This window comes from Brassica oleracea, chromosome C1 (genome assembly GCF_000695525.1).
Source record: "Brassica oleracea var. oleracea cultivar TO1000 chromosome C1, BOL, whole genome shotgun sequence".
NCBI lineage: Eukaryota > Viridiplantae > Streptophyta > Magnoliopsida > Brassicales > Brassicaceae > Brassica > Brassica oleracea.
In genome coordinates, this window is record NC_027748.1 from 6,701,522 (window position 1) to 6,712,450 (window position 10,929).

The 10,929-nt window shown below is 37.8% G+C and overlaps 1 protein-coding gene across 1 annotated transcript; it reads left to right on the forward strand.

The window, feature by feature from the left end:
- Positions 1 to 716: 716 nt before the first annotated feature.
- LOC106330157 (polyadenylate-binding protein, cytoplasmic and nuclear-like) lies at positions 717 to 6,334 on the forward strand. Its single transcript, XM_013768692.1, has 29 exons — positions 717 to 984; positions 1,051 to 1,089; positions 1,184 to 1,242; positions 1,315 to 1,432; positions 1,549 to 1,623; positions 1,726 to 1,796; positions 1,879 to 1,996; positions 2,079 to 2,164; positions 2,268 to 2,291; positions 2,381 to 2,489; positions 2,581 to 2,633; positions 2,711 to 2,828; positions 2,918 to 3,007; positions 3,195 to 3,265; positions 3,351 to 3,468; positions 3,550 to 3,638; positions 3,730 to 3,753; positions 3,876 to 3,969; positions 4,125 to 4,189; positions 4,274 to 4,394; positions 4,504 to 4,583; positions 4,693 to 4,725; positions 4,816 to 4,885; positions 5,026 to 5,096; positions 5,179 to 5,296; positions 5,379 to 5,464; positions 5,568 to 5,591; positions 5,681 to 5,789; positions 6,272 to 6,334. Exons 1-29 carry the CDS (start codon positions 799 to 801, stop codon positions 6,332 to 6,334), a joined length of 2,382 nt encoding a protein of 793 aa, XP_013624146.1. The 5' UTR covers positions 717 to 798.
- Positions 6,335 to 10,929: the final 4,595 nt, after the last annotated feature.

Consider the following 10,929-nt stretch of genomic DNA (forward strand, 5'->3'; position numbering starts at 1 on the left):
ACAGTTGAACCTCTGTAAATTAATAGTCTATATACATTAATAAATTTCGCTGGTCCGAACTTGGATCAGTTTAAAATTTGACACAAATCGATAAAATAATAAGATAATAACTTTAAAAAAAAATTTAATATAAATATATGGTCCTATTAAAATTATAAATTAGTAATTTTGCATATACATATTTTATATAATTATGAACATATTATTATATTATTTGCAGTTGGGGAAAAAGTAAACGGATGCCATTTACTGGGATTTTGACTACTCGGCACCATAAGTCGTTAAAGATGCAAATGGTGGACTTAATATAACTAAAAACTATTACTCGGATAATTGCCAAATAATAATAATAAAATTTTATTTAAGCTCAATCAAAAAATAGGATTTTGGGGACCCACTCAGTTTTACTAAAAAAACATGATATATTTATAGTAATCATTTTTGTTGATGAGTTTCTCAAGGTTTTGATGTGTGATGTTTATATTTCGTATATATAAAGATCTCAAACATATTTAATGCTTTTAGAGATGTTCCGTATAAGTTATTTCTTAATATCTTGAGAATTTATAATCTTGTTAAATCTATAAAATTTAATTATTTTAAAAATATTAATAAGAAAACACAAATAACAAGAACAACAACAAAAGATTAAGAACAAAGCCCAGTCCAGGCCAGCCCAGCCCAAACTAGTCGTATAAAATCGTTTGGACAGGTTTATCTATGGTTTACTTATTCTGCAAGTAACTTATTGCTGCTCTCTCGACTCTTTGCCGGAAAAATAGACAGCCGCAGTTTTCAATGGCCGACAAAGCTAATTTATTGGGTAAACGAAAGGCGGAGGATGGTTTGAAGACAGAACCGCTTCTGAGGAGGCATAAGGAGAAAGAGACTAGGCAAGGATTAGCTGATAGTACTCTCAAAGGAACAGCAGGAGAGTTGTCGGAGACAAAGGCCGATGAGTCTAATGTAATCTCAGAAAAGGAGGTAAAGATCTGTTTTTGGTTGACACTCTATGTTAGAATCTTGTTCTTATACTACTCTTTGTAACAGGAGGAGACAGTGGAAGAAAGACTTGATGAAACTCCTGAGGTATGAATTATCTTCGAAAAAAACACGTACTTACTCTGGGGGATGCAAAAGCTTATGTCTTTTTTTTTTGTTATCGTGCTTGTAAACAATTCAGGAATTTTCAAAGATCCTCTTTGTTGCAAATCTCTCTCCCCAAACTGCTACTTCAGATATGTAAGTAGCACATTTGACTTCCCCCTCTGCAAGTTTTTTTCATGACTGACATTTTTTTGTTTTTCCCTGCAGCATTGATTTCTTCAAAGATGTCGGACAAGTTGTTCGTGTTCGTCTTCAGCTCAACGCCCGGGGCAAGCATGTGGGTTATGGTTTTGTTGAATTTGCTTCTTCTAACCAAGCAAAGATGGTAAGAGTTGTTTTTAAGTAGTCCTGATGAGGAAAAAAAAAAGTATTTAGCTATGCACAGCTTTGTTTTTTTAATCTGAAAGTAGGATTTCTGATTAAAATCTTTTGTTACCGTAGGCGCTGGAAAGGAAGAACCGTCAATCTTTGCATTGTAGCAAGATTATTCTAGATGAAGCTCCCGATTTTGTTGAGGTACCTACTTCTTCTTCTTCTTCTTCTTCTTCTTATCTTCAATATATATATCATGTCATTGCTTAGAACTAATAGAAAAGTTAACGTTCCAATCACATTCAGGAAGCTGCCGTACCAATAAAGACTCTGTTTATTGCCTCTTTCCCTCGCTATTCAACTGAAATATCAGATATGTAAGTAGAACCTTTTAAATTCATTTTCCTGCCACTTTTTTGTTTTTCATTTCCTAATAATTTTATCCTCCATTTTTGACAGCATCGACTTCTTCAAAGATGTTGGACAAGTTGTTCGTGTTCGACTTGAAATCAACGACAGAGGCAGGTTTGTTGGCTGTGGCTTTGTTGACTTTGCTTCTGCCAACCAGGCAAATAAGGTGAGAGAGTATATGTTTATATTAAATTGAAAAAGATATTCAAGTTTATACCATTTGCTGATTTAATCTTCTCCACTTGTAGGCCCTGCAAAATAAGAACGGTGAATATTTGCACGATCGCAAGATTTTTCTTGCTGATGGCAGTGGAGCTACTTTCATTCCACCCAAGTAAATAAGTTCATTTTTTTTTTGTTTCTATTTCTTAGAAGTTTTTGATGCCATTACTACAAGAGTTTTAACTCTACTATTTTTTTTTTCTTTTGTTAATTAGGTTTTGTGTAGACCACAAGGTTTGGTAAGTTTAGAATCTTGAGTTTTGTTTCACATTGACTGAATTCTTTGGGAGTGATATCTCAAGGTAGAGTGTTCTTGATACTGTTGCAGGTACGAAGAAGAAGACTACCTTCAAGAAGAAAGCCTTCGGTTAGACTCTATCCAAGATGTGGCGGCGATGGAAGAAGGACCTGACGAAACTCCCCATTCTGCTAATAAGGTACTTATTCTTTGAATCTACTTGGCTTTGCTGTTATTGCAAAGCTATAAATCCCTTTTCTCAACATAGTCGTGCTGCTTGTTAATTTCAGGAAGTACTCCTTATTGCCAATCTTTCTCCCCAAACAACTAAAACAGAACAGATGTAAGTAGCACTTTTGATATCCTTCTTCTCGGAGCAAGTTCCAAGTTATTCATGACTGATGATATTTCCATCCTCAGCATCCGTTTCTTCGAAGTTGTTGGGAGTGTTGTTTCTGTTCGCCTTATTGTTGACCACGAGTGTAAGCATGTGGGCTATGGCTTTGTTGAATTTGATTCTTCTTACGAAGCAGAGAAGGTAAGACTAGTAGTATTAATGATGTTAAGTATTTTGTAAGTAGTCAATTTGAAATTAACACTCATGATTAAATCTTTTTTATACTGTAGGCTCTGAAAGAGTTGAATGGTGAATATTTGCATGATCACAAGATTCTGTTGATGAGAGGACTTGATGATGAAACTCCCCATTCCGTTGAGGTACCCCATCTTCTTATTGTCAATTCCAAAGTTGTCCAGCGGCTTAGAATGAAGAAACACTTGTTGTTTAATCACACAACTGTTGCCACAAAGTAGAAATATGACTTATTCTGTGTTGTGCAATTGAAGTCCTTTTCTTTTTCTCCTTAAGAGTTTTGATGACACACTAATTGGCTGTTATTTTCAGGAAGCTGCCACTGTAAGAAATAAGACGCTCTTTGTTTCCGGTCTCTCTCGCCAAACCAAAATATCAGAAATGTGAGTAGGAACCTCAAATTACCACTTCTGTTCTCGTGGGGAGTTTTTGTTCGTGACTTATATTTTGTTCTCCATTTTTTTACAGCGTCAGTTTCTTTAAAGATGTTGGAGAAGTTGTTCATGTTCGACTTATTGTACGCCGCTGGGGTAACCTTCACGGGAAAGGCTTTGTTGAGTTTGCTTCTGCTAACGAGGCAATGAAGGTGAGATGAAAAGAGTGTATTTAATTAGTAGAGTTATATGAAAGTAACAATTGCTGATTAGATCTCTTAATTTACTATAAGGCGCTGGAAAAGAAAAACGGTGAATATTTGAACGGTAGCGATGTTTTCCTTGCTTATTTTCAGACACCTCCATACCACCGACGACCCAAGTGAGTTTACTGTTTTATTGCTCGGGTTTTGATGCATTTCATCAAGATTAACGCTGTTATTTATTATTATTATTATTTTTTTGTTAATTAGGTATTTCATAGATCACAAGGTTTGGTAAGTGAGATTTAACTCTTATGTGCATCCTTGAGTTTTGTTAGCAAGAGAACATAGGGTGAAGGCTTTTTTTTTTTATGGTATCTACATGAAAAATGACAAGATCACTCTTGATATTCCAGGTACCAAGACTACCTTCAACGAGAAAGCCTTGAGATAAAAGAAGATGTGGCGGCAGTGGAAAAAGGACTTGATGAAACCCCCCATTTTACTGAGGTACCTCTTCTTCTTGTTATCTTCAAAAATATATGTCAGGCCTAGAGTTTAATTACACAACTGTTATGTATTATTATGGTGTTGATTCTACTTTTTTCTTTTTTTTGTTCTCTTTATTGTCTTGTTTTAACACACTTGGGTCGTTTAAAATTCAGGAAATTGTAAGAAAAAAGACGGTCTTTGTTGACGGACTCTCTTACAACACAAGAATATCAGATATGTAAGTAGCAGCTTTTAATTCCTCTTTCGTTCTTGGAGCACGCCTTTCATGACTCATGTGTATTATCCTCCTTTTTTTTTACAGCATCAACTTCTTCAAAGATGTTCGAGAAGAAATTATTCGTGTTCGATTTATTGTAGACGGCACGGGTGACCATGTGGGCTGTTGCTTTGTTGAGATGGCTACTGCTAACGCAGCGAAGAAGGTACTGATAGTCATTTATAGTAATATGATGAAATGTATTCAAGTAGTTTAATACTAATGATGATGAATAAGTAAGGATTTTTGCTGATTAAGTCCGCTAAGTATTGTAGGCGGTGCAGGAGAATTATAAAACTAACAAGTTTTTTGTTTACGCTGCTGAGATAGCTGCTCCATGTCCTTTCCAACCCAAGTAAATGAATTTAATTTTTTTCTTTTTAAAGCTAAATTATTGATGTAGTTGTGACCCTTGTGCCATAACAAAATATAGTAACGCTATCTCTATTCTTTTTGTTAATTAGGTACAAGCTTGCAGACCTTGCCGAGAAACTTTGGTAAGTGATCTTTTTAACTATTTCCCTTTTTGTGTTCACATTGGTTGAATTTTTTTTTTGTGTGGTATTATGTGTTTTTTTATAATCAAGGTACGAAGATAGCCTTCGCCAAAAAAGCCTTTGTGGTCAGAAGCTCAAACCCATTCTGAATGAAAACAAGGTGATGGAATATGATAAGAAGATTATTCTAGATGAAGCTACCGATTTTGTTTTTACCTACTTCTTCTTTGTATTATCTTCAATATATATCATGTCATTGCTTAGAACTAATAGAAATGTTAACGTTCCAATCACATTCAGGAAGCTGCCGTACCAGTAAGGACTCTGTTTATTGCCTCTTTATCTCGCCATTCAACTGAAATATCAGATATGTAAGTAGAACCTTTTAAATTCTATTTCCTGCCACTTTTTTGTTTTTCATTTCCTAATAATTTTATCCTCCATTTTTGACAGCATCGACTTCTTCAAAGATGTTGGACAAGTTGTTCGTGTTCGACTTGAAATCAACGACAGAGGCAAGTTTGTTGGCTGTGGCTTTGTTGACTTTGCTTCTGCCAACCAGGCAAATAAGGTGAGAGAGTATATGTTTATATTAAATTGAAAAAGATATTCAAGTTTATACCATTTGCTGATTTAATCTTCTCCACTTGTAGGCCCTGCAAAATAAGAACGGTGAATATTTGCACGATCGCAAGATTTTTCTTGCTGATGGCAGTGGAGCTACTTTCATTCCACCCAAGTAAATAAGTTCATTTTTTTTTTGTTTCTATTTCTTAGAAGTTTTTGATGCCATTACTACAAGAGTTTTAACTCTACTATTTTTTTTTTCTTTTGTTAATTAGGTTTTGTGTAGACCACAAGGTTTGGTAAGTTTAGAATCTTGAGTTTTGTTTCACATTGACTGAATTCTTTGGGAGTGATATCTCAAGGTAGAGTGTTCTTGATACTGTTGCAGGTACGAAGAAGAAGACTACCTTCAAGAAGAAAGCCTTCGGTTAGACTCTATCCAAGATGTGGCGGCGATGGAAGAAGGACCTGACGAAACTCCCCATTCTGCTAATAAGGTACTTATTGTATGAAGATAGCCTTTGCGAAAAAAGCCTTTTTGGTCAGAAGCCCAAACCCATTCTGAGTATAAAAAAGGTGATGGAATATCGTTATTGTAAGAAGACTACCTTTTCTGACGAGGAGTGAAAGAAGATGAAGATGCTCTTCTCGGATTTATAACTTATTTTATATGTAATGCAAAGATTTCTTTCATCCCTAAATACTCTGCTTTAGTTCGCCACTGCAATGGTTTGGTTTCTTTTCTTAGTCGCTTGCAAATATTGAAGACCTAATATGTATTTATTTGGCCTTAAAAACAAAGCGTGATACCAAATTTTCAGTTCCCATTTAAAAATGACTGTTTTGGTGCAGCCTTGTTTTTTTATTGGTCTTCTTTTTGTTTCTCACTGTGCGTAACCCATTACCTAGTTTTGTGTTCATCTTGAACTTAATTCCGTCAAAGTGGTTTTGCCTGGAATTACATATTTGGTCATGTCAGGTTAATTGTTTTAGATCCTGCGACTGCGAGTCCATCACTGAAGATGCTGTTAGCTCGTGCTGAAGTTAACTTCCGGTCTACTATTTGGTCTCCATTTGATCAGCTTCTCTCTATCTCTTTGTAATTTTGGACTGCTAACATGCGATTTTTGTTAAACCTTTATATACAACCTACATTTCTCTTTTCCTTTTAAGTAAGTTGTTTAAAGACTTAACATGAGCGTAGACAGCAATTGGACCACCTAGCCTCAGACTTATCTTTCAAATCCAATTCAACTCAAAAAGTCTCTGTGAGCTTGCCTTTTCATCGGAGAAAAGCACCACCTTGTCCTTGATTCTGAGGTCTTTCCTCCAGTTTACAGACACGGTTCACAGGGCAGACGACAATAATATCAAATAATTATTGTGAAACTTTTTGGACCAAAGTAATAAATGTGACATAGTGGTGAACCGCCGGTTCCACAACTGCAACTATTTTATACTAATCATTAAACTATAAATGAACATTACTTTGCAACTATTTTATATACACTCTCATCATCTTTCTGCTCTCTCAAAGTCTCCCTCTAGATATATTTGTATCTTTGTAGTCTGTGAGGAGAGAAAAGCACCAGAAATAGCCAACAATGGTGGTCGTTAGCACATTGTTCTGTCTGATGTTTTACGTTAAACGAGTTTCTAAATCCGATGTGAACTCAGATTCTGTTACTCGGACAAAGATCTTTACGTTGTTATTTTGTCGTGTGTATTATGACGATGAGTTAAGAAAGTTAACTAGACAGACATATATATATAGCAAGGAAGAAGAATGAAGAATTGGATCTGAAAGAAGGCACTCGTTTGATTGAGGGTCTACATTGGGCGAGAGAGATCGAATATGTAAGATCATAGATCTTAAATTTAATCAACACCAGTAAGGGTCTCCCTCCACCCCCACTGCCTTTGTGATGCTACCTTTAAATTTTCGGAAACAGATACTGATTCTCCGCCTCAGCCTCTGTTCCACATCGTTACTTGCGTATTTCCTCTTCAGAGTTGTCCATTTTCACCATCTTTTGCAACCTCTCGGACTCTCGGTCTCCATTTTTTTTCGCTGACTTTTAGCTGAAGCATGTCTGCCTCTGCTTGCTTCAACCTCACAATTCTCTCTAGCTCGTCTCTCTGAAGTTTCTTCTTCTGCCTCTCTGCTTGCAATTTTGCTACTTCTTTGGCTTTGGCTTCCAGCTCTCTATCGACAATCGACAGCTTCAGTGACATAGTGAAGAAAATGATTAGACTAATCAAAATAGTAGTCATTCATAAATAAAACAAAATATCATTATCTAAGATGATTCAACCAAATCGCTATTCATCCTCCCAAGAAGCTCATCAGTCATCACGCTCCAGAATAGTATAGCACCTCTTGGATCTTTGCGTAGTATCCCACAAACAAAGTTGAGTCTTCAATCAAAGATTCAGATCCCAGTTTGGTGCACAAGGCTGAAACACGTCTTCAACCCAATCCAGCATCTGAGAAGGGCCATTGCATACATTGAGCAGCATTTCTTTGTTTTCTATTCACTGAATCTTTCTTCCCGTGAGTTTTGTAAAGCTTTGTAAAGCTATGTAAAAACTCTCTCTTCTGTCTTGTTATTCATGTGTTCAACGCATACATATATATATGAGAAGGTCTCATAAGAGATAACTTCCATCCCAAGTAAAGATAGATCCTAAAGGATCCTACATCCTAAGTTATTGGAAACTTAACATTTATCATATTAGGAAACATATATATGATATATCTAATACTCCCCCTCAAGATGGAGAGTGTAGATCTCGAACTCCGATCTTGCACAGTAGGTAGTGAAACTGACGCCGTCCAAGAGCCTTTGTAAGAAAATCGGCAATCTGATCATGAGTGCCAACATGTAGTGTAGAAATGGTCTTGTCTTGAACCCCATCACGAATTATATGGCAGTCAGATTCAATGTGTTTTGACTCATGAAACACATGATTTGCAGCTATATGCAACGCGGCTTTGTTGTCACAGTACATCGGTATTGGCTCTGTTGGAGACACTCCAAATGCCGTAAGAAGCTCGAGTAACCACTGTAACTCCGAATAAGTGTAGGACATTGATCTGTACTCAGCCTCTGCCGAGGACCTGAAAACAGTAGGCTGTTTCTTTGTTTTCCATGATATTGGGGTGTCTCCCATAAAAATGACATAACCAGTCAGAGATCGTCTTGTTCTTGGGCATGCGGACCAGTCTGCATCACAATAAACTTCAAGCTTCAACGAGGGTTGTGAGTCCAAGAAGAGACCCTGACCGGGGCATCCCTTTAAATAGCGAACGACTCTAACTGCAGCATCCCAATGTTTCTTGCGTGGTTTTGCCATGAATTGTGCTAAGAGATGCACCGCATAGCTGAGTTCAGGTATTGTGATAACAAGGTAGACTAAGCGTCCGACTAACCTGCGATATTGAGCTGGATCAGAGTAATATTGGCCAACCTCATGTCCGAGTGTGTGATTTTGTTCCACTGGTGTATCAAACGGCTTCGAACCAGACAAGCCACATTCAGAAATAATGTCAAGAGTGTATTTCCTTTGAGACAGATAGATGCCACTCTGTGATCGTGAGACCTCTATGCCCAAAAAATATTTAAGAACACCAAGGTCCTTCATGCGGAAGCACTTACTGAGATATGCTTTGAATTTTGCAGTAACCTCTTCATTGTTACCACCAATTACAAGATCGTCCACATAGACTAGGACATAGAGCTTTGTGGTGCCGTTGACGGAGGAAAACAGAGAATAGTCTTTCTTATTTTGAACGAAACCAAAACGAAGTAGAGCCTGAGAAAGCTTGGCGAACCAACATCTTGGTGCTTGGTGAACCAATAGTTTGCAGACAGCATTCTTATGAGGAGAGGAGAAGCCAGGAGGAAGGCGCATATAGACCTCTTCATCCAAGTCCCCGTGCAAAAATGCATTGTGTACATCCATCTGGTAGAGACTCCAGTTTTCTATGGCTACAATTTTGAGTAAGACACGCACTGTGGTGAGCTGAACAACTGGGGCGAACGTTTCGTTGAAATCTTCACCTTCTTGTTGTTGATTTCCATATGTAACTACCCGTGCTTTGAAACGCTCAATGGTGCCGTCAGAGTTGTATTTTATTTTAAACACCCATTTACATCCTAGGGCGTGTTTTCCAGGAGGAAGGCTTGTCGCATCCCATGTACGTTGATCCTCAAGGGCTATGATTTCAGTAGCCACTGCTTCCCTCCACACTTCGTCCAGCTTAGCTTCTTTGAAACTCTTAGGTTCCTTTGATTTAAAAACCGCAGCAAGGAAAGCTTTCTGTGATGGAGAGAAAATATCGCAAGTGACGTAATCAGTTATTGGGTAGAGACACTTACCTAAGGAGCCAGAGACCGGTAGCGGTGGAGCCTGAGGGGGTTTATCATTTATCTTTGCTGAATTTGTGACGTAGTCCTTTAAAAGCACTGATGGTTTTGGGACTCGATGACCTCTACCGAGCACTTGTGGTGGTGTGTTCTGTTCAGCTGATGAATCGGTTTCAGGTTCCACGGTTTCTGTTGTGGTGTGCTCTGGATGTGTAGGAGTATTCACGGGTTGTGTAGAAGCATCTCCCCCTGTCCCGACTGAAACTGGTGCTTCCTCTGGTGCACTTTCAACACTCGTAGTAATTGCATCTGTTGTAATGTCATCAAAGAACACTTGCTGAGATTGTTGAATTGGAGATTCAGGTTGAGGTTTCAGGGATGAATATGGAAACACGTCCTCATGAAAGATGACATCTCGAGAGACAAACGTAGACTCGGTCTGTAAATCAAATACTATCCAGCCTTTCTTACCATGTGGATATCCAAGGAACATGCATCTAACTCCACGATCTTCAAACTTATCCGTTGAGCGACACACTTTTCTGGCATAACATAAACATCCAAAGGTACATAGGTCTTGATAAGCTGGTATTTGTTTGGTCAATATTTCAAACGGAGACCTTCCTAGGAGAAGAGTGGAGGGCGTTCTGTTGATCAGGTGCGTAGCTGCAAGAATACTTTTGCCCCAAAATTTAGTAGGTAGGTGAGCTTCTAGTAGCAGAGATCGAGCCATGTTGAGTATATAGCGATGTTTACGTTCCACACGTCCATTTTGTTGTGGAGTTGCAACGCATGAAGTTTGATGAATGATACCTTGAGAGTCAAAGTACTTTTTGAGACAAGTGAACTCAGTACCGTTGTCTGTTCGAATGGTCTTTACTTTCTTGTTGAATTGACGATCCACTAGAGCAAAGAAGTTTTTCAAAACGTTTCCTACTTCAGATTTTTCGAGAAGCAAGAAAGTCCAGAGAGCTCGTGAGCAATCATCGACAATGGTAAGGAAATATGATGCTCCGCATGAAGATTTTTCTCTATATGGTCCCCATAAGTCATAGTGGATTAAAGAAAACAAATCATCTGCTTTATTAGAACTGTCTTGAAAAGTTACACGAGTTTGTTTAGCTCGATTGCAAGTATCACAAAGCTCATCTAAATCACTATTGCTTGTAGATAATTTTCCTAAATCTGAAAGATAAGATAACACTTTCGACGACGGATGACCCAAGCGTCGATGCCACAGATTCCTAATATCCTTCTTGCTGGCGTG